This window comes from Lynx rufus, unplaced genomic scaffold (genome assembly GCF_022079265.1).
Source record: "Lynx rufus isolate CCGP_SWC_20201006 ecotype Redwood Valley unplaced genomic scaffold, mLynRuf1.p SCAF_15, whole genome shotgun sequence".
NCBI classification, from domain to species: Eukaryota; Metazoa; Chordata; class Mammalia; order Carnivora; family Felidae; genus Lynx; species Lynx rufus.
The window spans coordinates 58477557-58505178 of record NW_025814829.1 but is presented as its reverse complement, the minus strand read 5'-3'; the positions used below and the strand labels follow the sequence as shown (position 1 = coordinate 58505178).

The window sequence follows — 27622 nt, the reverse complement described above, 5'->3', positions numbered from 1 at the left end:
AGGGCTTGGAAAAATTAAACCAAACACTAAGCGGAAGAAAGCCCCCCGCGTCCGATAACTGCCGATTCGTGTGGTACAAACCGACACGGAAATGAGATTGAAGGAGTTTCGAACAAATAGCTGGGGAGACAGATACGAAGGCAGATCTAAGATGGAAGAAAAGGTGGAGGGCTCGACTGAACAGGCCAGGTCGAGGCCTGCGAGCCTGTGCGCGCACACAACCTCCGGGCTGGGAAGGCCAAGAGCGGGACGAGTACCGCCGGCAGAGGACTAGAAAAGCCAGCGGAGGCTGCAGAGGATCGGTTTAACCGAAAGGCGGTTTCCTCTTCCTCCATTTGCTCGGCCCCAATTGGAAGCGCACTGCGCGGCCTGCGCCGCGCTCTCGGCGGGTTCGGCGTGGGGGCGGGGAGGCAGGCACGGGCGGGGCGGGGCGGGGCGCGGGCGCGCTCCGGCTCTCCTCCTGCGCGGCGCTCCCGGCGGCGCAGGGGGCGGGGCGCCTATATTACGTGCGCGGCGCCGCCCCTGCGAGAGGACGTTGCGTGCTCGCTCGCGCCAGGCGAGTCTCCGCGTCTCCCTCGCGAACTCGGTGAAAGGAATTGGCGCCGTTCGACACCAGGCGGGTCCGCTCTGCAGCACGAACCCACCTCCAGCCGCAGCCGCAGCCGCCGCCCGGGCCGAGGAGCAGCCGCAGCAGCCGCCACCAGTGGCCGAGTGAGCGGAGCCGAGTTTGAGCCAGCGCCTAGCGGTGAATCGGGGCCCTCACCATGAGTTCCTCGCCTGTTAATGTAAAAAAGCTGAAGGTCTCGGAGCTGAAAGAGGAGCTCAAGAAGCGGCGCCTTTCCGACAAGGGTCTCAAGGCCGAGCTCATGGAGCGACTCCAGGCCGCGCTGGACGACGAGGAGGCCGGCGGCCGCCCCGCCATGGAGCCCGGGAACGGCAGCCTAGACCTGGGCGGGGATTCCGCCGGGCGCTCGGGAGCAGGCCTCGAGCAGGAGGCCGCGGCCGGCGGCGACGAGGAGGAGGAGGAGGAGGAAGAGGAGGAGGAAGGGATCGCCGCGCTGGATGGCGACCAGATGGAGCTAGGGGAGGAGAACGGGGCCGCGGGGGCGGCCGACTCGGGCCCGATGGAGGAGGAGGAGGCCGCCTCGGAAGACGAGAACGGCGACGATCAGGGCTTCCAGGAAGGGGAAGATGAGCTCGGCGACGAGGAGGAGGGCGCGGGCGACGAGAACGGGCACGGGGAGCAGCAGCCTCAACCGCCGGCGACGCCGCAGCAACAGCCCCCACAGCAGCGCGGGGCCGCCAAGGAGGCCGCGGGGAAGAGCAGCGGCCCCACCTCGCTGTTCGCGGTGACGGTGGCGCCGCCCGGGGCGAGGCAGGGCCAGCAGCAGGCGGGAGGTAAGAAGAAGGCGGAAGGCGGCGGAGGCGGCGGTCGCCCCGGGGCTCCGGCGGCGGGTGAGTGCTGCGTTGTACGTTGCGCGCGGCGGGAGGCCCGCGCGGGGTGGGGACCGTGCCCCAGGCCTGCCGGAGCCCCGCCGGGGGGAGGGAGCCCCGGGCGGGGGCCGCCGCGGGGGTAGCGGGGGGGGGGAGGGGGCGCGGGGAATCCCGCCCGGCCGCGAGGCCTCGGGCTCGGGGCGTGCGACGGTGGCGGCGGCGCCTCCATTATGTGGCTGGCGAGCCGGGGGTGGGGGGGTGGGGGGGGGGGAGCTGCAGCTGCCGCTGGCGGGGGGAGGAGCGGCGGGCGGGAGCCCCGTCGGCCCGCGGTGGCGCCGCCGCGCTGCGTGCGCGCGGTGCGGGCACATGTCTCGGGGGGAGGGGAGAGGCCCGAGGGCCCGGGGCGGGCGCGCTTTGGCGGCGCTGGGCCGCGGTATTGTGCAAGGAGCGCAGGGTCTCGGCGTGACGTCACTTCCGGCGGGAGGGGCCGGGCGGGGAGAGCGGGGCGGAAGATCAGTACAATGCGGCCGCGGGGAACGCGGGCCCGGGTGGGGGAGGGGAGGGGAGGGCGCGCGGGCCGGCCCGGCCCCTCCCCCCTTCCTGAACTCTCTTTGGGATACACGTGGGCTCGGGGCCTGTGCCGCGCTAGCCTGCAGGAGCTTTCTCGAATCTTCGCGTAGAGTGGCAAAATTAGCGATGGTTTTGGACTGCGTCACTAACTGCAGCCCGGTTCCGAGCTGATTGTTCTTTGGGTTCGCGTTGGATTCGTCGATTGAAAACCCTCCCGGAAAAGAACGGGAAAGTCGAGCGTTTTGCGTCTTTGGCCAGGAAGGGGGTTTTTCTTTTCCGCCGTGTCGCGGCTTGGCCCCTTACGCGGGGGTGTTGTGTGTTTTAGGAGACGGCAAAACAGAGCAGAAAGGCGGAGATAAAAAGAGAGGTGTGAAAAGACCTCGAGAAGATCATGGCCGTGGATATTTTGAGTACATTGAAGAGAACAAGTATAGCAGGTAGAGGATGCCCATCTAGTTCTACTCGTTACCCGTTCGGTCTTGGGTAGGACAAGCTGAATCAGGAGACAATTCTGTCTTTCAGAGCCAAATCTCCCCAGCCACCTGTTGAAGAGGAAGATGAGCACTTCGATGACACAGTGGTTTGTCTTGATACTTGTAAGTGAAGCGGTTTCTCCCGTCTACTCCCCTAGTTTCTCAGTGTGGCGGTTTGGGTCCGAGAGTGTTAGAAAACAACGCAGTGCACTGAACGTAAACGCATAAAACTTAGCCTAAACCGTTTCTGTTAAAAGGAAGGTGGTGATGGCTTGTATTCAGATTTCGGTAGCTAAATGTTTAGTACAGCATCGGTTGTGTCGTATTGATAATTTTCCAGGCTTCGGCAATTTGGTTATATTTTTTTATATGACTCGAAAGTTTTCATTTGTAGGAATGTAAAATTAATGCCAGTTTTTTAAATTTTAGTTAGCTAATGGAAACTTGTAAGACTATCTGTAACTTGTCCTTGCAGGCTCCTACGATAATTTCCCTTTTTGGGGTAGAATTCTAGCAAGGGAGCTCTTTGGGCTAGTGAAATATGTAATGAATGGCTTTTCCCATTAGCACGCAAGTGTATTCCCTATTCTAAAAGATTGTAATATTACTTTTTCAATAACTGCTCTTTTGTTCTCAATTCCAGTTCAGTAGCTGCTGCTTTAACATAAGTTGATTTCTTCCAAAGACCTGGGGCAGCAGCAGTGGGCTATCACGGGGCTACTAGCTTTCTTCAGCAGCGAATGGTGTCAATGGCAGCGCTGTAAATACTGCTCCTTTACCCAAGTTGGGTTGCAATTGAGTATGAGGAGGATTGCAGACCTCTAGATGGGCCTTGGCTGTCACGTGTGTGACTTTATTTTTTAACAACAACGTTTTGTTGGTTTAACATTCGATCAGAATGCACAATTCTTTCACTTGGATAGAAAGAACAAAAGGTAGAAACAATTGCTTGAAAAGTAAGCGGTAAGGTGTGAACCTGCCCTGTAGATCCAGGCAGTTAAAGTGTAGATTCCCGTGTTTTCCAATACGAATTTAATTTTAATCAGGTTTGTGAGGATGTAAACATTGACCCTGGATTTCTTACTAAATGTCCTTTACAGGTAGTTGAGCTAAGGGAGTCTTTTAAAAGAGAAAACACACACGGAAAAGTAGTTTCTTTGAAAGTTCTAAATACAGTTCGGTTGCTTAAATACACACTGGGCGGGCATGGGTAGGACAGTGAAGCAGTGATTCAAGAAGTAACGCTACTATCAGAGTAGGCTTTTAATTCATTACTGAGGAATATCAGCTCCTTAATTTGCTACTTACATTGGGTACAAGCACAGTTTGAGCCAAAAATTCTATCAGCGATCAGGAATCTTTTGAGAGCAAAGCTTATTTAAGGAGAATTCCAAACTAGGTTTAATTTCCTTTCATCAATAAAAACTGTTGAAGAAAACAGTTTTTTAACTTTAGCTCTCATGGGGGGGAACTCCAAGAAGGTGCATACGAAATGAGCCAGTGACCCAAAGGTAGCTAAGTTAAAGACCTTTTGGATTTGAGTAATCCGGGAAGTGGATAATCCCCCATTGTTATTGACTAACCGGCAAGCCTGGGGAAAAGGGACCTTAAAATGCTGTAATATGAACAGTGTTAGACAACCAGGTTTGCACTTTGTAGGGTTGAGGCTGCCTTCACAAGTTTTAGAAAGAATTTAGGATCTAGAGCCCCTGGTGTTTTAAAATGACAAAGTGCAGGATCAACGGCTCATATTCCTGTATTTTAAAATATCGTGGCCTACCTTCAGTTTTATTGTGGCACGGGTAAATTCTCCCTGGTTCTGGCATACTTCACTTTGATTTCCTGCTATCCTCTACTGCTTGCCTCTAAATCAAGGTAAAGAGCAGAGCAGGTATGTATCCATGTCCCATTGTCTTGATTATTTTATATACTTAAAATACACGTTAAACCTGGCTGTTTTAGTTTTGGAGGCTGTTTACGCTTTAGTTGGTAATTTGGTGAGAGTGACTTGGTGTGGGGGTGGGGCTTAAACGGAAGGTCAGAACAGCAGCATGGTTTGTAGAAGCAGTGTCCGTGAAGCATTAGGAAATACGCAAGAATGTAATCACCAGGTTTTGCCTACGTAGCAGCTATAGTCACGTGGGATGTCAAAAGAAATAATATGGTATTTGATATAATTACAGATAATTGTGATCTACATTTTAAAATATCAAGAGACCGCCTCAGTGCTTCTTCCCTTACTATGGAGAGTTTTGCTTTTCTTTGGGCCGGAGGAAGGGCATCTTATGGTGTGTCCAAAGGCAAAGTCTGTTTTGAGATGAAGGTAAATGTAGTTTTGTGACTTTGGTTTTTTGGTTTTTTTTTAAATAAGTGAATTTCCAGTTGCTGGACACTATTCAGTGTCAGTGGGGCTTCTTTCTTTGGAAGTTTCTGTGGACTGGAAGAGGGGCTTGGAAGACCTTTGTTTTATAACCGTTAGCCATATTTGTTACAATCAGAATTTGTTATTGAGCCAGTCTGTTTTTCTTCAGGGTGCTCCTTTTTTATCAGGCACTTGAAAGGCCCACCAAAAGGTTTAAAAATAACTGTTGGGTTTCTCGTTTTGTCCCAGAGCAAAGCATGTTGAGCGTATACTTTCATCGGGTTTCGAGTCAGGAATATGTAATTTTTAAACATTATCTGTTCTTTTAAATGTGATCCAACCAAGTACTTAACTTCAACCTTTTCAATTCCAAGTTATAAGTTCTGTCAATTTGTAAAGTTCTTATGGGGGAGGGGGGAGATGACAGGGTAGAATGAGTGTCTTTGTATTAGTAGCCAGAGAAGAATTAGCCCATGGCCCAGATGAAATGAAGCTAGAGTTCAAGGGTTTATCTTCATTGTAATCATTTATGATTTGACTTTCAGGTTACAGAGAAGATCCCAGTAAGGCATTTATATACAAAAGATATTGACATACATGAAGTTCGGATTGGCTGGTCACTAACCACAAGTGGAATGTTGCTTGGTAAAGTTTCCATTAGAGTACTGAGTCCATGAGTGTTCAGGGTCTGATTTCAGTAGTGAGACTAGAAGTATTCTAATTCTGTCTTGTTTGTTTTTAATCTATTTTATTAGTATTTTAGAGATGAATGCTATTAGCATGTGTAGTAGGATGGTTACTTGTTTTATGACCAGTGGTTAGGAAAAGCATTATCCTGTGGTCTGCAGTTTTTCAAATAGTTATATAAGCCTTGTAGCTCTCATTACTTGTCTATGTTTTAGATACAGCATGAGTGGAAGAATGTTAGGTTAGGTACTCATTTATATTGTTGTCCTCTATCCTGAATGTTAAAATATGTGGGTCATGGGACTGTTTCGAACAATCGATTTCACGAAAGTTCATTATTTTCTTAGGTGAAGAAGAATTCTCTTATGGGTATTCTCTTAAAGGAATAAAAACCTGCAACTGTGAGACTGAAGATTATGGAGAGAAATTTGATGAAAATGATGTGATAACATGTTTTGCTGTAAGTCGACTAAGTTTCTATATATAAGTGAGCAATTACTAGCTGGGGATTTTTTTTTAAAAAGGTTTATCAACATTGGCCTTCATTACTAACCCATTTTGACTAAAAACTACTTAACGTGAACTGGACCTGAAAAATCTAGTGTATTTTCCTGAAGGCAGTATTGTTTCTGCTTCTAGACGTGTGTGTCTCATTGTTTATAACTATTCTAAAGCTCCTAACGTTTAACCTAAATCTGTTTTCCAGAGGGTAAGCTTCACTCAACTTGAATTTTGAGGGTTTTTTAAAGCAAGTTTAAAGGAAGCAGGTTAAAATCTTAATTTTTTTCCCAATTTAACAGAACTTTGAAAGCGATGAAGTAGAACTCTCCTATGCAAAGAACGGGCAAGATCTTGGCATTGCCTTCAAAATCAGTAAGGAAATTCTTGCTGGAAGGCCACTCTTCCCGCATGTTCTCTGCCACAACTGTGCAGTTGAATTTAATTTTGGTCAGAAGGAAAAGCCATATTTTCCAATACCAGAAGATTATACTTTTATCCAGAATGTCCCCTTAGAGGATCGAGTTAGAGGACCAAAGGGGCCTGAAGAGAAGAAAGATTGTGAAGTAAGTGGATTTTTTAAAAAGCATTTGACGGTTACTTTTGTTTGGCGAGAATGACATTCAGAAGATCTGGATGATCGTCCTGTTTCATGTGCTTTGTGGCACGGCTGTTGGCGTCAGCTGCGGCTGTGTTTTTTGGTGTAGGATACTAAGTTTCCCAAAAATTCCCTTGTTTTAGGGCAATGAAAATTTACAAATTGAAACTGGGTTTTTGTGCACGTCACAAAATAACTTCAGGAATCTTTAGATGGCTCTGCGAAGTGAAACATTTTTTTTCCATGGTAGGTTGTCATGATGATTGGCTTGCCTGGAGCTGGGAAAACCACCTGGGTTACTAAACATGCGGCAGAAAATCCTGGTAAATACAACATTCTCGGAACAAACACCATAATGGATAAAATGATGGTAAGAAAAATACTGAGGGTGTGATCTCAGCACTTTAAAAAGACCAGAAGGCATTAAAACTTTTCTGCCTGTTGTCTTTATCCATTTTGCGTTGGTGTTTTAGAGATAGGAGCTTGGGCAAAGTTCCATTGGTTACTTAAACTATAGAAGGATGTAAACTACTTCTGTCTGGAAGGTAAAGTGCCTTCCAGGGGCGACGCTTTATTTTTTCTAGGAAACTTTGAACTATCGACATTTAGTAGCTGAACTTAGGAGAGCAGAGGATCTTGCTTACATGATAAAATGACCTTTTTTGTAGTGATGATAAGGAGAGGCAGTATTTAAACTTTGCAATGTCTGGTTTCCATGTAGATCTAAGCTGATACTAAAAAAAAAATTGAGCTTTATTCACAAGTTCAAAGGAACTGTTGAACTTTTAAAACAGGTGGCAGGTTTTAAGAAACAGATGGCTGATACTGGAAAACTGAACACGCTGTTGCAGAGGGCTCCACAGTGTCTCGGAAAGTTTATTGAGATTGCTGCCCGTAAGAAGCGAAATTTCATTCTGGATCAGGTGAGCTGCAGCCTTGAGGTTATTAACAAAAGGAATTGATGCTTGGGTTTGGCGTGGAGCTAACATTTGGGTTTATGAACTTTGTTTTAAAGACCAACGTGTCTGCTGCTGCCCAGAGGAGAAAAATGTGCCTGTTTGCAGGCTTCCAGCGAAAAGCTGTCGTAGTTTGCCCAAAAGATGAAGACTATAAGCAAAGAACACAGAAGAAAGCTGAAGTAGAGGGGAAAGACCTACCAGAACACGCTGTCCTCAAAATGAAAGGTATGAATTTAATTCTGTTAACGTTAAAGCTGCCGAGATCTGTACCTGCAAACTCGCGTGAACGTTTGCCGGTGATGCCGGTTCCTGAGTTACCTTCGCTCTTTGTTAAGGGAGTGTGTGTGTGGGGTTTATTTCTCTCTTTAGGGAAACGCTCGTACACCGAGCAGATGGCAAAGCGTGGTTTGAAAGGATGAAAGCAGGCTTTAGGACTGTGGTCTGGGGCTAATCTGACCCTATTCCTTGTAGGAAACTTCACGCTGCCGGAGGTGGCCGAGTGCTTTGATGAAATCACCTATGTTGAGCTGCAGAAGGAGGAAGCCCAAAAACTTCTGGAGCAGTATAAGGAGGAGAGCAAAAAGGCGCTGCCGCCGGAAAAGAAACAGAACACCGGCTCCAAGAAGAGCAATAAAAATAAGAGTGGCAAGAACCAGTTCAACAGAGGCGGCGGCCACAGAGGACGTGGCGGGTTCAACATGCGCGGCGGGAGTTTCAGAGGAGGAGGCGAGTTTGCTTTTGAGTTTCACTTGGTTGGAGGTTGGAACGAGCGATGACCATCTTCTAAGTTTGGGGGCTGGGTGGTGGTCAGCTGAATTTAACGCAGGACAGTTGACCTCCCCGGACTCTGCTGCCCTAGTAACTAGCTTCCAATGCTGTGATGTGATCCTAAGCACGCCTTGTTAGGTGTTAAACGTCGTGTCTTTTTCTTTAAACGTTATTTTGAGAGAGCGTGTGTGATCGCGGCAGGGGCGGGGGGGGGGGGGTAAAGAGAATCCCAAGGAGGCTCCGCGCTGTTGGCACAGAGCCTGACGCAGGGCTCGATCCCACAGACCTTGTGATCAGGGCCTGAGCCAAAATCAAGAGTCGGATGCCTACCCGACCGAGCCAGACAGACGCCCCTGTTGGTTTTAGAAGTTACTTTTCTCTACAGTAGAGGACCAGTCCGCAAGAGTAGGGTCCTGTGGAAAGGAAGTGCAAGGTTGCTAAAGCCAACGTGTCTTGTCTGCAGCTCCTGGGAATCGCGGTGGTTACAACAGGAGGGGCAACATGCCGCAGCGAGGCGGTGGCGGTGGCGGCAGTGGCGGCATCGGCTACCCGTACCCTCGCGGCCCCGTGTTCCCCAGCCGAGGCGGTTACTCGAACAGAGGGAACTACAGCAGAGGCGGGATGCCCAACAGAGGGAACTACAACCAGGTAATGCCCCCCCCCCCCCCGCCCCAATGATTCGGATAATGGAGTTGGGAAAGTTGTAAAGTCATGTCACAGCCTCAGTGAGGCCATTAGGTCTGAGTGCGGTGGCGCAGGAACATCAGGGATGGTAGAACGAGGGCCGCCTAAGTTTGGTGTTCACGTGCATGAACCCGCAGCACGTCCAAGGATGTCTTAAACGAATAAGTTAAACACCGAGAGCAAACAGCACAGGGCGCCCAGGGTTGAGTTGCCAGAGGCGAGGCCTGTCCTGTGCTGCCGGCTCCCGTGTACAGCACAGACCTGTGCCCTGGAGTTTGAGTTTTCAAGGATTTTTTTTTCTCCCCGCCTCCCCTCCCCCCCCCCCCCCCCAGAACTTCAGAGGACGAGGAAACAATCGTGGCTACAAAAACCAATCTCAGGGCTACAACCAGTGGCAGCAGGGTGTAAGTAACTTCTTATGTGCTACGTACATTCATTGTGCCTTAAGTTCATTGTAAGAGTCAGTCTTGAAACCCTTGCGCAGGGATTGGAGCGTTTTTATAATCGTTACAGGGCGAGGTTTGAATATAGGTGGAGATGGCTGTAACTTACTGTTTTAATAAAGTAATATTCTTTAATACGTATGGTTCTTTTTATTGTTAGCTTTAATTGTATAAACTAACCAAGTCATGATGTGTTTTCTTTTGTAATGTGTTTATTGATAATAATGGGATATTAATACTAACTAAATCTGGTTTGATAGAAATCAGAGGTATGACAGGTGTAAATTTGTTTCCAGCAATTACTCTGAATTAGATTGTCATTTCCTAAAAGCAGTTTGAGTGGCTTATTGATGTTTTTTCTTTAAAAAAAAAATTTTCTCTTACAGCAATTCTGGGGTCAGAAGCCATGGAGTCAGCATTATCACCAAGGATATTATTGAATACCCAAATAAAACGAACTGATACATATTTCTCCAAAACCTTCACAAGAAGTCGACTGTTTTCTTTAGTAGGCTAACTTTTTAAACATTCCACAAGAGGAAGTGCCTGCGGGTTCCTTTTTTAGAAGCTTTGTGGGTTGATTTTTTTTCTTTTCTTTTTTGTACATTTTTAATTGCAGTTTTAAAGTGAATCGTAAGAGAACCTCAGCATTGTGCACGATAAGAGAATGTGTCAGTATTTCAGGGTTCTACATTTTATCTGTAAAATGTGACTTTTTTTTTTTTTATCACAACAAAAGTAAAATGTTGCTTTGTACCTGGTGTCTTTTATTAAGAATTTACTCCCCCCATTTCTCACAGAGATAACAGTCGGGAGTCATTGTCACAATATAATAGAAATGTTAGCAACCAGATTCATGGGAGGACCGCGCAGTCCTCATGAATCACCTGAGACTCTGTACTGCTCCTAGAACACTCCATCCTCTCTGTAGTTTGCCGAGCGGCGGAGGGGGAAGCTTCCATCGTAGTTCCTGACCATAACTGGGAAGTCTTTTTCTTTTCTTTTTTTTTTAAATAACAACGGAATTGGCCTAATGGGGAACGAAGAGAAAACTTGGAACCAAGAGAGAGAAGATGGAGTGTACGTAGAAGGGCTGTTCAAAATGTAAAACTTTGGTTGCATTATTTGTGGAGGCTCAAACTTGTGAAGGTTCAATACCATAATTTTTCCATTTGTTCTGCATTTTGATTCTGAAAAGAAAGCTGGCTTTGCCCATTTCTTATTAAAAAAACTTGTTGTAAATCCAGTTGTCTAATGGGATCTATATGAAGTTAGCTATGTCTGTATGCCCTTCTCCCACAAAATACTGTATCACTAGTGTGCTTGTAGTACTTTACTCCACCATCTTTGTAAGCTAATGAAATTGTGAGTCACCCATTTATATCTTAATTTTTAATCATGTCAGTTCTTGAATGGGTATCTCCTTAGCCTGCTGATTTCTTTTTCTTTCTAAAGAAAGTGGGTGGAGAAATTAATTTAGACGTTTGTTTGCAATAAAAAGAATTCATTTTACTCTCGTTTTGGGATTCTCGCCATCAAGGTTCAAAATCCCTTTATAAAACTCCCAAGAGGAGGAAATTTAAGTGTGTGCTTTCTGGACAGCTTATTCTGTACTCCGTACTTCGAACATTTAGGTTTTAAAAACTTAAATGTATACTGACAATTGAGTTTTAATTACGAAGTAAAGTCGAATCCTTCCTTCCCCTCCCCCCCCAGACGACTTAACATTTAACGAGGGGAAAAGGTGTACTGGCTGGGAGAAGTTAACACTCAGTTTACCATCTTTACGAAATGCTAACGGCTGTCCTCAAGAGAATATCTTAATACGCATATATCTGATACGTGAGACTCTGGGAACAGATGCTTTTAGAAGCCATCGTACAAGCCAGTCCTTGATTTCACGACTACACAACACTGCTAACTTAACTGTAGCTATGTGACCGCATTAGATCCCCTAATTGTAATTCTATTGGGTTTGCACAGAACACTTAATCTTCTAAAGGACCCTCACTGATGTGAAGTGAGGAATCAGGAGTCAAACTGTAGAACTAAAACTTGACTTCAGTCTAGCGTTTTGTTGGTGTTTTAGGTTGCTTCTGGTAAGTTGAGGTTTGTCTGTATTTTCTTCTGTTTGCTTAGATTTTTGTTTTAGCCATCTTCAATCAGATTTTTCACTTCTTCATACTCCTAGGAATTCTGCCACGAGCGGAGCGGGAGTGGAGTTTTAGCTGGTGGTGTAGGTTTAAGTTGATACATTTTGGGAGCGGAGGCTAATCCTGGAATTCCGGTGAGAATACTTAATGGGACAAGGTAGCGTCTCAAGGGTTTTTGTTTTTTTAGCGGTTAGCTTTAGTGCTGGCAACCACTGGCATTAACTATTATATCAGTACACATTGTAATTACGAGGATTGCATAGTAGACCTACCCAGGGGAAAAATTTGTTTTTAGCTTTGTTGCTAATCAGTGTTCTGGGTACGTTTGAAACATCTTGGATCTACCTTCTAGTTGAAAACTGCTTCCCGAGGAGTTCATACTCTAACGTGAATCGTGGTGGGGGAGTAATGGCCAAATAATACTGTTGGGTAGACTGTTCTCCCTTGGGTAGTCCAGAGAAGTTTGGGAAGACCAGTGGACTAGATAAAAACACTGTCCAGGAATGTGTTAAAATTTCCAGCAGCGGTCTCCTCAAGATTAGAACTAAATATGCCTGGAAAGGAATAATCTTCGTGTTTAAGGAACTGGGAGGGGGGAGCGTATCAGATCGCAAGCAAAAGGGCGAAAAAGAAGAAACGCCATTTGGCAGAGTAGGGTCTGTAAACGAGAAACTTGGCCTCCTGCTTGCCCCTCCTCTAGCCCGTCCCTCTGTGGCGAGCAAAACCGAAGAAACACAAGACCTAGTTGGGAACAAATGTCTCCGCTCCACCGGTGAGATTGCTGTTGGTTCAGCGGTACTTCCCCTAGAAAGTTTGGCAGGTGGTCCTGTCCTCCTGAGTGAGGTGTTGGATCAGATTGGTGAGCTCCAGCCGTGTGAGGAGCGCAGGAATAGGTTAATCAGGAAAGACGGCGGATCACTGTAAGAAATGAAGTAACAGCTCCTGTCCTGTAGAGCATTTGCTTTGCTGCTGGTAGGTTCTGTCTTGTGGCTCCTGTTTGGCCTTCGACGTGGAGGTCTCTGGCTCGGACCTAGGAGGTCAGGACTAACTTGTGGCCCCTTCCTGGCCAGACAGTAAGATGAAGTCTTAGAATGCAGCACGAGTGAAGTCAGTCTGACCAAAGGAAGCCTCATTAAATCCACAAAACCCGAAGCTCACACTTGCCCAGGGTAGATTCTGTCTGAAAATGAGGACCATGTCCTGAGCACTGACAAGGTATTAAAGCTTCCTAAAGACTACTTGCCTTGACAGAGTCCTTAAAATTTTTCCGGGAGAAGTAATACTTAAGTATGTTTCCCACCTTCGGGAGAACTTACATTCGTGGAGATAATGTGTTCTGTATCCAATGCTTGCATCAGTTGTGGGAATGAATGTGTTTTTCTGTGCGCTTAATATAAATTGGCTGTTTGTCCTTAGGACCGTTTTCATAATAGGTCCCGTCGCACAAATAAAAATGAAGTATTCCCATACCTTTTTAAGCTTGGGGTAGACTTCAGTCACCTACAAAAAACTGATTATAGGTCTGTGGGAATATATCTGGTACTTAAAAAGCCAAAACCAGAATAAGCTACTAAGGAAGGCATAAACCTGTCTTTCATAGCCCAAGTCTTAGTGTCTGGTAACGTAACCTTAAAAACCGTTTCCACGACTCCCTTTGTACGCGTAAGTATAAAATGTCTTTTAAAAGTGGGTGGATGTAGCAGAGAATAATTGGCCACTCCCACCCCCCAGAATATTCCTTGAACTACTCCGGAAAGAGGAGTGCAGCATTCTTTTCTAAAGCCGTGCGTACCTAAGTATTTAAAATGGTTTGAGTCTGAACTTTGTCATCGGTGTTTCTGGGGCTCTGAGAAATGGTGTAACGTTTCAGTAATGGTAAAGAGCAAAGATACGTAGCGTTAAGGGCCTTGGCAATAGGTCACGATGGTTACGCCCGGGGCGTTAAAGGGGACGGTAAATTGGTATTTAGACTAACTGCGTTAGCTGTCTAAATAGTTTTAGTCCCGTTCATCCGGCCTCTTTGAACTCGAATGGTTAATTTCATAAACTTACCTAAAACTATAATGCCCTTCTGCTACGTGGAGCCTTCTGTTTGGATTTAGGTTTGAATTTTCGGCCCTTTTCTTCAAGTCTGCAGTAAAACACTCGGGGGTCGTATGTGTAGCCAGGTTAGTGGTTGAGTTTTTCTTGAGGTTCCTCTGAGGCCCAGTGTATTTTATACCCTGGTGCCAGCACTGCAGGTACGTGATAGACAAATACTAAAAATACTTTATGGTGGCTAGCTCGTGTTGAAGCGAGTGACCTTAGCCTTCCTCCTCTTTTTTACTCACCTTGCTATCTAAGGTAAACCCTTCAGAATTGTGATGGAAGTGATCTAAAGGCGTGCTGATTGACACAGTGTATATCTCTTGAGTGCGTTGGGGTAGACAAAAAGAAAAACCAGGATCCCCAAGTCCCTTAATACCCCGAAGTTTAAATCCTGTATATGTGACATTGAATAGTTGAAATCACCTACTTAATAGCCAATTGTTGTTTTTGTTAAAAACGTATGCTACTTTATTTGGTGGTTATACTTCGTCGATTTCAACACGCATACGGCTGGAGACCCCATACGAGCACTTAAGATCCGTAGGAGAAGGCCAACAGCATGCGCGTACATTAAGTGACAGACGTCACATCCTAACCAGTTGACTAAAATTACAGGCGATTGAGTACGTCTGATGAGTTGGTCCAAGGAACTTAATTTAGTCTGTAAGGCTCAGTAGATTGTAAATACTATAGTTCTAATGTTAACCGGAATTATTTTAAAAATGTTAACACCTGTGTATTTTGTGAAGTTAGGTTGTGCCGTCCACATGGAAACCGGAATAACTACAATTTCTTGGCATTGTGTAGCTCCTGGGGCATTCAGTTGTGATTGTAGAGCAGTTACTTGTAGGGGAACAGATCATCGATAGGCGCTACTTGGTTAGGGAGGTTATTGGGACAAGGACCTTAACTGTGTGTTTCAGTTTGTACTTAACTTTAATTATTGCCTAGGAATATTACAATTTTTTCTCCCTTTTCGTGCCAGGATTCAACGTATACTTGCATCTTGACAAGGAACGGGGGGGGGGGTTTGGTTTTAAAGCTGGAAGGGTGGGTATGAGAAACTACATTCTATAGTTGAAAGCGAGGCGGTAACGACAGTCTAGGTAAATAGAGAAAATGTCTTTGGGGAAGATTCGCTTCGTTTTGGCTGCACCGCCAGTGGCGTTGCCGTCCCGGTGGCGGAGCACGTTCTCTGGAGCATGCGCAGCTCCGACTGCATAGGCCAGAGAGCCAACCTGTCTAAATAAACACTGAACTGTTGTTTATGGCATGCTCTTCCCTGCCAGTCCTTTAACAGTCCAGGCGCTCACCGGAAGTAAAATCCACTTTGTGCAGTGAAATTTTCTGCACTTGCCAAGCACCTGAGAAGCATACTCAACACGTTAGGGTCAACGAAAAAAAATTAAAAGGCCAAGAACAGCGAGATGGCCAGTATGGTCGGCCAACCTGTGACGGAAACGTTTTGAAGTGTTAAGGCTTACAGACAGGTGAGGGAAAATCGGTACTTCAGAAGAAGGAGCGGGGCTTTTACTAGAATGGCAACTAGCAATTGTTTTAGGTAGCTAGTAATAGAAGGTGTCCTTACATTTCAGTGGTCTAGTCAAAGGGAGTGGGAGCGTCATGGTCAAGTACAACGAGAGGTTCCAGCTTTATCTATTTTTTTAAGTAATAAAGCAAAAAAAAAAAAATATATGCTGATTGAAATTTCATCTCCTTTTCCTTAGTCTGTCCATGTGAATGTCCTGTGTGGAAGAGTAAAGGGCCCAACTAAATGTGTTCCAGTGATTCCAATAGGTATTCCAAATTCATTGCTGCTTGTACATTTCATACTTGTTCTTTGGGCTTCCAGGATTACCTTAATTAGAACTCTCATTTAAAAGTAGGGGATTGGGAGACATTGGTAACCCTGATTGGCTAGATTCTATAAACTGGAAAACCAGGTTTTCTCCTCTGTCCTTCGCATCCCCAAGTATGAAGTATTGGTGTGCCCGCAAGTGGTGGTCCTTGCATGGGATTAAGACTGCGTATGCAAATAGAGCCGAGCCCTTAAAAGGTTAGATCCTTAGTCTAATGGTTCAAATTCCTTCTGTTGTAACTTTTTGGAAGACACTCTTTTTAATTCTCCTCACTTGTAGAGATTACGGAAAATGCTTTAATGCAGAAAACTGTCCAGGATACCTGTGTCCGTGTTTTCCCCAGATCTTTCTGCATCTGTGCTAAATGCGTACATGCTTACTCTTTATTAGTTTATAGACATTTGGAAAATAGATTGAGATCCTTTTGGATAATGAGATGGGACTCCATATCAAAATGGAAAAATCAACTAGGAAGTAAATTTAAATTGTGAAGACAGAAGGAATAAAAAGGCTCAGTGTGAGCTCTGCTTGTGCCAGTCCAGAGCATGTAATTTCTCACCGCCCTGAAGTCCTTTAAAGGCTTGATAAGAAGCTTAGAGGGAAATGTATTGGGTAATACAGTATAGCGTTGAGACGTAGCTATCAGGATTTGCTCAATGAACTAGAGCTCTACGGTGTCACCTAAAATCTGATGGCTTCTGAAAGAGCAGACTGCTTGCTCGGTTTCAGACTAAAGAGTAAAAATCCGATTTTGTTCACTTGAGGAAGAAAACCATTACAAGAAAAAGGTTTGTTTCAGAAATAAGCTTTGAATTCAGATAGCAGAGCATAGCTTTCATTTCATAGGACTTGTCCTCACAGTCCAAAGGGAAGAAACATTTCCGTGGAAACTGCTCCGTTAAGAAACCCCGTGTATACAGGTTGTTGACTTTGGTTTCCTAAGGGGAGGTCCTACCATAAGTTTATGGCATATGGAACTTAACGGATGTTATTCCTAGGAAAGTGGAACAGATACCATTTGTTCACAAAAATGAACAACCGAAGGCTTTTTACATTAGTGCCTGCTCGTGTTAATGTAGTCACTGCTGGTTTTGTCAAGATAGAAATACTTGGGAAAAAACCTTTATTCTAGAAAATGAAGAGTAAGGCAAGCATAGCTGTTGAAGACTCCTACTTGAAGTAGGAGTTACAAGCTTCAACGTTACAAGCTTCAACATGTAATACCTTGAGGAAGACCTTTGTAATAAGCTTTGTCCCTAAAGCTTCGTATTTTAAGAGAAAAAAGGTGGAGCTTCCTGCATAAAATCGGCCGCGTGAGACGCCAGCATTGGGGTATTGGTATATTCTGTTGTCCTCATTGGATGACCACTGGGCCATATTTTAACATGCTTCCAAAAACTATTATTATAGAGGACCATTAAAAATCAGAAGTTTAGCACTCGCTTTATTTTTTTCTACTCATTAAGACTTTCTGTTTACCCAAACTGTAGTACGTATATTAACATGACTTTCAAAGGGGTGCCTTGACCCCCATCCGCTACAGATTTTTATCTAGGAATAGAAGGATTCCAACCCCATTTGATCCCTAGCTCTTTGCTGAAAAGTGCATAAACAGGAGTCCTGAATTTATTATATAGACCTCCTCGCATTATATAATCGAAGCAAAGGGAAACCAGCGATGGAGTAGAGGTACGTAGACTAAAAAGATGCTTGCAAATCAAATAATGGTACTAGGAATAGTTAAAATTTTTTGTTGCCAAACTTGGTCATTATAAATCACAAGTCCAAAGAAAAGCTTCTAGTTAATGTTAAATTCCCTGAGGTCCTTTTACTGTGATGGAAAAGCCAAGTAGTCGAGGGAGGGGTGAGGGAAGGGGGAAATGCATAGAGCACCAGACAGATTTAATGAAGCATTATAGATAAGCCACAAAGCGTTTTTAAAACTACTAATGGCCGCAATTCTATTTTAATCAGCTATTTAGCTGGTATCTACTGCTAGATCACCTAGTGTGAAGTTTTGGAATTAATGGAACAGTGAAAGCCGCGATTCACCTGGAGGTTCCCGAGGTCACGGAAGGTAGGTTGCCCTTCCAGTCCCCTGGCGAGGGGGGCGGGGGGTGGGGGGGAGCGGGGACCTGGAGCACCGTTTAACGGACACGTGGGGACTGGTGTTACCAGGCACAGGGGTTGGGAACGTAAAGAGAAGAGCTGACCAGAGTTGCCGACGAGGGACTTGGGCTCTGCCTGTGGCCAGAATGGGAGAGCTTAAGCAGAGGCCTGAGTTCAGGTCTCCGTGGCCGGAGGTGTGCTGCAGACAGGCTTGGCACAGAGCTCACCCGGTGGGAGCCTGAGGTTGGATGGCGGAGCGTGAGCGGACGGGGTTGGAGACTAGCGGTGGGACCTCGAGGTCTGTCGGGAGGCCTCGGGGAAGGTGTCCGGGAGCCACGGGGGAGGGGCCCGGAGTGTGTCCTAGTCCAGCAAGGAGTGTGATCCGTAACCTCTCCGTAACTGAGGAAGGAAATAGAAGGCATTATCATGTAAACTTACTAAACGATATTTTCAGAGTCAACCCAAGTAAGTATGTCACAACTTTGTTTTTACCCAGGTCTTCAATTTACGCAATTACTCTGCTGTGAAAGTGAACTAACCTTGTAACTGGTGAAGGCCTTGGAAATTTTTGCCAGCCGAGAGGTTTCTCTCACTCAGGGTAAGATGTAATCATAGAATGGGAGGGCAAGGTGGGAACTGAGTTAGCTTAATCCGATTGCCCGATTTTATACATCGCCTCCGTTTGTAAACCGAAGCTGAGAACAGGAGTGGCCTGTGCACACAGCTTATTAAAGGTCCGGTTTGATCAGTACTCCTCGGTCTCCCCCCCCCCCCCCCCATGCAGATACAGTGCTGCCTCTTAAAACGTGAGTGACTGGTCACTTTGAATAACAGACTGGATTCAGCTTTTGAGTTGTGTCTGTAGTGGACAGATGTTCGTAAACTGCATTTTCCTTTCCAACAACCTTTCCTCATTAGTGTTCAAATCCTGCCTTGGGCGGCCCCTAGATGATGAGAATATTCTTAGGAGGTGTGGCATCTGGGAGACCACATAGCCCGTGCGCCCTGCCCCTGGTGAGGACGGCCACGGGAAAGGTGGGCGTAGGAGGGAAGGGTGCTCCCTTGTGTGACCTGAACGGAGCATGCACTCCCCACTTACCTTTGAAAAGTGGGACACCCCAGAATAAAGTTTCAGGATATCTTGACCTTGTTCTGTTTCTCTGGCTCACCACCATAATCCAGTTCTAGGACCATTAATAACCAGGATCCTATCCGCTGGTCTGTGTTCAGATTTACCGTCTCTTAACCAGGAAGGGACCCCCTAGCTTGTGTTTTGTCAAATTATTTAAGAGATTTTCCTGAAAAGTCCTGTTGGCTATTTATTGAGCCAAAAATAATTCCATTGCTTCCATTCCAAAAGGGAGTTTTTTTTCCCCTGAATGAATAAATGCTGTAGACTTGGTTGGTTGGGTGCCTTGTTTTTGTTTCTGTTTTGCCTTTCTTTTTACATGACAGCTGGTTGAATTGTAAATTACTTATTCATATTAATGTAATAATATATGTGTGATCCTGCAGTTTTTTGTTTGTGCCAAACAAGTTCTGAAAATGTTTGTGCATGCCCTGTGTATATGTAAATTCCATTTAAAAGAAACTGCACACTTCCAGAAAAATTAGAGCACTTAAAAACAATCTTCACTTTTGGAGAGATCCTACCTGTTCTAAGAAATCGAAGAATATGGTCAGGTGGTGAGTGCGTTTTTAAAATAGCAATCCGCAAAGTCCTACGGTCCATTAGTGTTTTAAGGCTTACAGTAGCACCTAACTTTAGAAACCAGGAAGTATTTCCTCATTTTTAACAGGATACAGTGATGCAGTTGTTACTTGTTTTTAAGGCAAGTTTTCTGACCCAACTGGGAGAGATTCTGTTTCTCGAAATGCCATTACTTACACTCTTACTACAAGGAAACTTTTCTGAGCATGTGAGGCCGCTAAGTTTGACGAGCCCACTATCTGCTACGCTGGCCGCAGTCCAAGAGTGAGAATAAGTGTTGTGTTCACACAAGTGTAGGAAAAAGAGACTACAACTAACACACGCTTTATTTACTTGATTGAAAGTCACGGCACGTACAAGGTGTACTAGCGTGGACCTCAGTGAGTTGTAGCTGGGTTTTCTGTGCTCGAGGTCACCCCACTGCCGCCGTTGCCGTTGGCTGGTTTTCTTTGAGGATCAAGGTGGGTACTTTCATATAAAATCTTATTTTTAATTCCTTCTCTGGCCATTCTTTCCTGGATTCTTAGCTTTGCATAATTATACCTACAGTGGAACCTTGTAAGAAAAGAACAGGAGTTAAGTCTTTCTTCATAGAAAGTTCTTCTAGAGACAAGTGTGATGTCTGTAGTAACAAAATTCAAGAGGCCTTACAGACGACTATTCCAAGACTGAAAATACCACCATTCTAATTCGGAGTACTGTTTGTGGGGGGTAGTTTGATGTCAAGAATACCTATGAGCACATTATTATTAAGGTATGCTTTACATAAAATGAGGACTTTCATGACCTTTAGCTTAGTTTTACTTGTAGAACCTCGTATGTATGATGTACTCTGGGTCCTCTGGGTCTGGCTCCCCCCGCCCCCCTTAAGAAAACCCATCATCAGATTCATGCATGTGTTGTGCCAGTCGTTGTGAACACACTCTTAAAGTAGCATTTTCAGCTGTGATGCCATAAGCCGGAAGTGAGCGTGGAAAAGGTTGAGGCCTTCCCTGAAGTACAAGTCGTAACTTGGTGTTGACGGAATGTCCTGCATTCGTCTGTTCATCTGACGAATGGTATAAAATGCGTCTACATACGCACGTTTAAAAGATACAAAGGCACAGGGGTGGGGGGAGTCTTCTAGTGGGAGGTGGCTCAGAAAAGAGCATGTGCTTGAACTGGAGAAACCTATCACCATCCTGGATATTCTGGAATTACTTAGTACACATACCAGCATCCTAATGTCACCAAGATAAATCCTCCTACTCCAACATCACATGATCTTCTAATCCTACCTGTCAAAAAGCATAACATGACCATTGTAATTAAACATTACATACTAGTCCATCTGGGAAATGTTCACCACACGTAGAGAAAAACAGATACTCACTAGTTAACAAAAAATGTCCAAGGCCAGCCACAACAGATCCTAATGAACCATATAATACTGAATCTCGTGCACAGGGGATGTTCTCGACATCCAAAATTCCTAGGAGCTTAAAGGTCTAGGATAAAATAGAAAAGAACCTGGATTGAACAAAATATTTTATTTCTGGGTGGTTTGGCAAAGATTAAAAACTCTAGGCTATGTGCTTGTGTGACAACCGTGAACCCACTTACCATCTTTGGTCATCGGGCTTTGGCCTACAGTCTGAATCTCTAAATGTGGGAAACCTGGAGAATCTGATCAGAAAACCCCATTACAACAGGACAACTTAAACATCTAAACGAATTAAAGTATGGTGTTAATACCACAATTTGCCGATTGACTGATTTGGAAATAAGAGCATCCGTCACTCTGATCATTGATCATTTAAACATCAATGAAATTATCTGGTGATCACTGAAATTAAACGACACTTTGCTTCCCATACCTCAGGAAGCACAGAATGGTAAAAGTAAATACTCAGCCGCGCTCGCTTATGAGACTATAGTGCCGTTTGTTTTAAAGTCAACAAGGACTTCGGATTATATTGGTATCAGGTGAACATCAGTTTTGTTCATGAAAGTATTTCACGTGAAGATAAACGTGCACTATTTCTTGGTCTGTTTCCTTGCCTGTGATAAGAAATTGTGCTGGACTGTGTTTGAGTCTTTGTTGATAGCACACGGCACCGAGGGGCGGGGGAGGCGTCATGGGGAAAGCCGTGGAAACGTGCAGGTGGGTTTCTCTGTCAGCTCTGCCACCGACTTCTACAGCCTGTGGGATATATGTGTATTCTTTAATGTCTGTGGCCCTCGATCTATAATGAAAGGTATCAGGCTAGGAGATGATTTAAGTTCCTTCGGGTGCTAAGATGAACCTTGCCTTCTTTTTCTACAGTCTGCATGGATGTATGGACTTGCTCTTCCTGATTAAAAAACATACTGCTCAGCTTAGCCTCACATGCTTAGTGTGAATATCCAATGGAACTCGATTTTCGGGGTTCAGGGAAGGCAGGACACAATTTTTTTTTTTTTTTACGTCACACTTGCTTCACTCTGGCATGCCTACGTAAGAAGGACTTAGAAAACAATGAGACGGTTTCCTAAAACTTGAGTAAATGCAAGTTTTCGGTAACAGACTTTGAAAAAAGGAAGCAGACTTGTCCATATAAAGGTTTTAGTCATGGGGGTGCCTGGGTGGCTCAGTTGGTTAAGTGTCCCGACCTTGGCTCAGGTCTGATTGAGTCTGAGCCCCACATCAGGCTGTCTGCTGTCAGCCCTGCAGCTGTCACTGCCGAGCCCACTTCAGATCCTTTGTCCCCGGCTCTCTGCCCCTCCCCCACTCGCGTTCTCTCTCAAAAATAAACATTTAAAAAAATAAAGGTTTCAGTTATGGGGCACCTGGGGTGGCTCAGCTAAGTGTCTGACCCTTGATTTCGGCGCAGGTCGTGATCCCAGGGTCACGGATGGAGCCCCGCATCCAGCCCTGCACGGACAGCACAGCCTGCTTGCGATTCTCTCCTCCCCCAAATGTGTGTGTGCACACACATGCTCTCTTAGTAAATATTTTAAAAAGTTTCAATGAATAATTTGTGAACAGCATGGTGTGAGGCAGGATTCTGTAGGAGGAGGGAAAAGATCGGAAGGAATGGGAAAAGGGCAGTAAATGGCAAATCAGATTAAAGGTTGAATTATGAAGATACTCTTGTTTGTATTTCCTCCTGTGTTTGCTGCTTTGGCTCAAGCTGCTGCCAGGCAAGAAGTGTGATTTGGTTCACAATAAAGCTGAAATTATGTATCTTCTTGATTATCCCATTTTCTTCTCTCTCCCCTGTTCCCCCATCCCAGACACACACCCCTAATGCTGCTTGGTGGATAATTGTAAAAGCTCTTCAGTACAAACTTAATATGTCCCTGTGTTTTCAAAGAGGTTGACTCTGTTTCTAGCAGTTCATTTGATTTAGGAAAACTCCGCTTGTCCCCCATCAGCTCAAAAAGCCAAGGGGGACAGAACAGTCATGGCAGGTGGGGAGGGTATGAGCTGCTCTGCAGACAGGGCTCCCCACTGCAGTCCAGGGCTAATGCCTTCGTCTTCAGACCGGCCCATTTACCTAGGGGAAGACCAGAAGGGGTGGTTTGTGCCCATTTTCTCAGGTCTGCCACAGGGTAGGAAGTCACTATGGCTTGCATGTTTGGGCAGAGACGTCCTAAGAATAAAAGGAACGATCGCGTTGGCCACTGCACACATCACTCTATGAATGGCTTTTTTCATGTGGATTCCCTTCCATGCCTGAGTCCTACCGGGCAGCATCTGCAGACGAAACGTTTCTGGGGGTACTTAGGCAAATTGCTACCAACCTTGCCAAATATCTGAAATAGCACTAAGTCAGCTAGGAAACTTACCTTTTTTCAGTTTAGAGGTTTTCAAATCTGCCCTCAGATTCTGGGATGGGCCGTGGAGATCTAGGTTTAGAAAGTTTCAGGGTCCCCCCCCCCTTCTATGAATCTTACCAGATCAGGGACAGCTTTTAGATACTGTTAAGAAAAGTAAATGTTAAAAAGGGAGGTGATTCAAAATTTAAAAGAAATTACATCTACTTTATAAAATGGAATCTTCTAGAAAACCAACATGTGGCTACAGGCCAAGGATGCTGCTGCCAAACATTCCACACTACATTTATCAGCACCACATCCAACAAAACTGGTTTGTGCTAAAGTTAAACCCACACTGGTCTAATTAAACAACAGTAATTTAGAGCTGGGGCAGTTGTCCTCCCAGGCCCTTTACATTCCTTGTCACAACCTCTCAATGTGAGGAGACCTCCGAGCCTGGCTGTGACCTGCTGCAGAGAGTTCAGAGAGGACGTGGAAGTAAGTCTGCCTGACCCCCAAAGCTTGTCCTACCCACTATCCCTTAACCCTTTCTTTTGTTTTCATAAATGAAATGGGGGGACGTTTTCCAAAGGTCACACATCTCGGGAGTAAGTACTAAGTACAGATCGGCAGTTTGTATCAAAACTGGGTAAGAGTGCACAGACTTCTTTTAAGAGCCCAATCTTCCCTTCACTGGTAGAGAATTCTCAGCTTCCCAGTAAAGCTGGAGTTGAGACTGATTGCTTAAAAGCAAGTATAGGAAAATTAATGAAAAACCAGTCTTAAGCACATAGAACGCTTTTAGAAAGCACACTGAATTGTAAGGCTCAGAAATGTAAATTAAAAGGCTCAAGCCGTAAGTCCCTTTGGAGTACTATTTATGTTAAGATTTTTTTAAAAACGGACACTCTTCTGCCCAACGTGGGGCTCGAACTCACGACCCCAAGATCAAGTGTTTACATGCTCTACTGACTGAATCAGCCAGGTGCCCTATAAAAATTTTAAGCTTAGATTTGGAAAAGCAGCTTTTGCAGCTCACCTTGATGGAATTAGGGATGCTCAAAAGATTTCTAAGCCAGCATGCCAGTTTAATAATTTATAGGAAATAGACTGAACTATAGAGGCACCCCATTTCCCACTGCATCAAGGGCCGGTACATACTTTCCTCCCGATGCACCGGATGAAATGGGTGCCTTCCTATTTCAAACCAGTCCTAACTGCAGTGGGTTCCTCCTGACCACTCAAAAATGGTGCAAATGTGGTTACCCCTTCATTTGCACCATTATTTTTCCTCTCCGGGCTAAAAACAAAACCCCTCCTCTCTCGACACCCCTCTCCCCAACAAGCCGCCTAAGGTACAATCCCATTTTTCTGCTCCCTCTCACCGCAAAGCTAAAGTTAACCTCCCCTCCCTTTAACTCACTTCAAAGAGCATTTATCCCTACGCTGCACGGCAGAAGCCTGCGTGAGACACCATAAAACCCGCCGCACTCCCATCAGCGCACCTGGCACGGGCCACCGTTTTGTTTTCAAAACGCTTTCCTTGGCTTCAGATGGGAGGGACAGTGCCTCCTGGTTTTCTCTACCTTGCTGGCCGTTCCTGGCTGTTCTGCTGTTCCCTCCTCCGATGACCTCTCGCACTGCCCCTCGCCGCTCCCAAATGTAGGCTTCCAATTAAATGCCATTTGCCTGATGGCGACTCCCATATTTGTAAATCACGCCTAACCTCCCCCAAGCTTTCATTTCCCCATTCATCTGTCTAGCGATGCCTTGTGTATGTCAGAGAAGCACCTTGGAATTAATACGTCCAAATTAGAATTACTTCTCACGCATCACTCCTCCACCAATTTGTGGACCAAAAAACCTAGGCGCCATCATCCTTGAATCCTTCATCAAACCCATGTCCAATGTGTTGGCAAGTCTGCGACATACCTGAACCAAACACATCCTGAACTAAATTCACCTCCGCTGCTCCTACCAGACTACCATCATCCCTCATAGTATCTTCACAGACCATCGTCCTTTTAAATCCCTCCATGCCTTCCTTACTACTGTCGTGAAGGCCCCCACTCTCTCTCATCCTCTGGTCTAGGTACACCGACCCAGATGGTTCTTCCTTAGCACACACTGCCCTTCTTCTCCTGGATCTTTGCATGGTTGAGTCAGTAGCTAAAATTCTGGTTTCCCTTTTGTCTGAGTCCTGCAGCACCACGGAAGTTCCACAAGGAACATTTTGCCTGTTTTGATCAAGGCTGTGTCTTTAGCACCAAGTGCCTAATACTCAGTAGGTACTCTGTAAATACTTTTTGAATGGGGTGATAAATTCAGAATTTACCTACAGTGCTTTCCTGGTAGGCCAGTACCAAATTTTGTATTTTAAAGTTTCCTGGAGAGCAAAGAATGGGGGCAGAGAGTTTTTAAGGGTTAGTTCTATCAGCTTGATTAACTCCCATTTCTATCTTAGGTTTGCTGATGCTAATAATCCCTAGATTACACTGGAATGATCACTGAATAATTCTTTAAAAAGAACTGCAGGCTTCTTTTTCTGACATCACCCTGGGCTACTAATTCAGTCACAGCTTATGCTACATAAATTTTGTAATCTCTTTGTATGAGCTTTGATAGGTACTAGTGTTTTATGAGTAAGCTTTCTCCCCCCCCCCCAACCTTGCCACATAAATCTGGTAGTGTTCAGTTTTGCGGCTTGTACCTAAGCCTTCTTTTCACCAACTACAGTATTTTGTTTTACTAATGATGGACCAATTAAATAGGTCAATAGTATATTTTCCATTAAGTTTTTAAATTTTCAATGGCTAAACCATACTTTGCACCCTTAAATGATAGCAGTCATCTGTCAAAGGTAACAAACAGAGGGATAAAAGCCCTACTTGAGATGCCAGTGTTTACAGTTATGGTGCCTCTTGAAATAAACAACTTTTAAATTGGGGTACTTTTGGTTACATGACGTATACTCCAAATGGTATATGAGGCATTAAAAAAAAAGGCACGAATAGTGTAGAAACTGACAAATATGTTTTGATATTCAATATGGAAATATCCAACATTTGTTCATATTAACCATCTGATGACCTGAGCCAAATTTAACGGAAAAATCCCCAGAGAAGCAGTAACCGAAGTAGCAAAATTTCCAAGCTGAGCAGAGACTATCCTAAAACTGTAGATTAGGACCGTTCTGGCACACAGTAGGTCTTGCGTATTTGTTCATTATTGGCCCAAAGTGAGCATCTCTACAAGCTCTCTACTGAAAAAAAATGTTTTCTTCCATTTTCTGAACATCCGTTATTCGCTCAGCACTGAGGATATATAAATTGGGTTCCCTGAAAGAGCCCAAGAGGAAGACGACATAAATGATGAACATCCAGTATCATGAGTGCGGGAATGATGTAGCTAAGGGGAAGGTGCCGGGGAGATGGGGACAGAGGCATTTCCGTCTGCTTTGGGGAGTCAGGAGGCCCTTTAGGAGAAACCGCCCTCCTTTTCCAAGCCCCCTGTGTCTATCTAGAGCCTCGGGTAGCTTTGGTGCAATTGGAAGGGAGAGGAATCACACACGCTGCACGGTTAGGGGCTACGTGAGGGCTTTGTACTACAGGCCACGGAATTCGGCTTTTATCCTGGGAGCAACGCGCCGCAGCGACTGCATCTTCCGCAGACGTGAAATGGTGCAGTTTGCAGGCGAGCGCACGCAAACGGGGAAAACCTCAGTCTTCACCCGCCCTCCGCCCGCTGTGCGCAGCGGTTCCCCGGAATCTAACCAAGTTTCCCTTCCTCGGCACTCCGGGGTCCCCGTGTGTCGTGCTCAGGACACAATCTCCAAGACCAGGCACCGGTGCTCGGGGAGCGCGCAAACGCTCTTCACCGCGACCAGCACATGGCGGTGCAGGGCCCCAGGGCGGCTACGCGCTCCTTCAGTGCCGCCAGCCCGTGTCACGGTCACTGCCGGTGCCGCTCGGTCCCCTCCGCCCCCGAGTCCCGGACACTTTCGTCAGGACGCTGCGGCTAGAAATGTCGGGGCGGGGACGGTAACTCTCCGGAACCCGCGTCCCGGCGGGTGGCCTCCCCCCACCGCCGGCCCCCGGCCCCCGGCCCGCTCGCCCTTTTACCTTCCCCTTGGCGGGCTCGCCGGGCTCCGGCGCGGCGGCCATGGCCTCCGGAGGGCGCCTGCGCCCCGCCCCGCCCGCGCCGCGAGCGGAAGCCCCCTCCCCCGCCAGCCCCGCCCCCGCGCGCCGGCCGCCATTTTAGGGCAGGTTTCTGCCGTCTCCGCAGTGGCCGCGCAGGGCCGCCGCCTGGGTTGGGGGGGCCGTCTCCTTTGTTCAAACGGGCGGGTGACGCCTTCTCCACACGGGGGTCTCCGCAGTCCGGGGGGCCGAGGCCGTGAGGGAAGGAGGGCTCGTGAAACAGCCCTGCACTGGGATCCTCGGCGGGGCG

At 46.0% G+C, this 27622-nt stretch overlaps 2 protein-coding genes across 8 annotated transcripts; one reads left to right on the top strand and one right to left on the bottom strand.

Annotated features, from left to right (window-relative positions):
* The first annotated feature begins 550 nt into the window (after positions 1 to 550).
* Positions 551 to 10232, top strand: HNRNPU (heterogeneous nuclear ribonucleoprotein U). Of its 2 annotated transcripts, none has more exons than XM_047077103.1 (14): positions 551 to 1455; positions 2330 to 2441; positions 2527 to 2600; positions 4661 to 4800; positions 5385 to 5484; positions 5874 to 5986; positions 6327 to 6590; positions 6873 to 6992; positions 7417 to 7545; positions 7638 to 7806; positions 8053 to 8307; positions 8813 to 8997; positions 9366 to 9437; positions 9863 to 10232. In XM_047077103.1, the coding sequence occupies exons 1-14, from the start codon at positions 765 to 767 to the stop codon at positions 9914 to 9916; spliced, it is 2478 nt and encodes an 825-aa protein (XP_046933059.1). In that variant the 5' UTR covers positions 551 to 764; the 3' UTR covers positions 9917 to 10232. The 2 variants fall into 2 exon arrangements, with proteins under 2 accessions (XP_046933059.1, XP_046933060.1); XM_047077104.1 differs by having other exon boundaries at positions 552 to 1398.
* A 6771-nt stretch (positions 10233 to 17003) lies between these two features.
* LOC124510278 (cytochrome c oxidase assembly protein COX20, mitochondrial) lies at positions 17004 to 27349 on the bottom strand. 6 transcript variants are annotated; one of them, XM_047077106.1, is made up of 5 exons: positions 27298 to 27349; positions 20769 to 20883; positions 20610 to 20673; positions 19754 to 19951; positions 17004 to 18084 (listed from the first exon to the last, which is right to left on the bottom strand). In XM_047077106.1, the coding sequence occupies exons 1-4, from the start codon at positions 27337 to 27339 to the stop codon at positions 19774 to 19776; spliced, it is 399 nt and encodes a 132-aa protein (XP_046933062.1). In that variant the 5' UTR covers positions 27340 to 27349; the 3' UTR covers positions 17004 to 18084; positions 19754 to 19773. The 6 variants fall into 6 exon arrangements, with proteins under 6 accessions (XP_046933062.1, XP_046933064.1, XP_046933061.1 ...); XM_047077108.1 differs by lacking the exons at positions 17004 to 18084; positions 27298 to 27349 and adding exons at positions 20999 to 21061; positions 22660 to 22884 and having other exon boundaries at positions 19705 to 19951; XM_047077105.1 differs by lacking the exon at positions 17004 to 18084 and having other exon boundaries at positions 19705 to 19951.
* Between the last annotated feature and the right edge of the window lie 273 nt (positions 27350 to 27622).

What these genes read in the sequence shown, in the direction of transcription:
- HNRNPU (XM_047077103.1), top strand. Translation starts at nt 765, where the DNA reads ATGAGTTCCTCGCCTGTTAATGTAAAAAAGCTGAAGGTCTCGGAGCTG. An exon ending in CGCTGTCCTCAAAATGAAAG is followed by an intron (nt 7,807 to 8,052) that starts GTATGAATTTAA and finishes TATTCCTTGTAG; the next exon opens with GAAACTTCACGCTGCCGGAG. An exon ending in ACAACCAGTGGCAGCAGGGT is followed by an intron (nt 9,438 to 9,862) that starts GTAAGTAACTTC and finishes TTTCTCTTACAG; the next exon opens with CAATTCTGGGGTCAGAAGCC.
- LOC124510278 (XM_047077106.1), bottom strand. Translation starts at nt 27,339, where the DNA reads ATGGCCGCCGCGCCGGAGCCCGGCGAGCCCGCCAAGGGGAAG. An exon ending in GCGAGCCCGCCAAGGGGAAG is followed by an intron (nt 20,884 to 27,297) that starts GTAAAAGGGCGA and finishes ATTTTATCCTAG; the next exon opens with ACCTTTAAGCTCCTAGGAAT. An exon ending in TTGGTGACATTAGGATGCTG is followed by an intron (nt 19,952 to 20,609) that starts GTATGTGTACTA and finishes TTTTCTTACAAG; the next exon opens with GTTCCACTGTAGGTATAATT.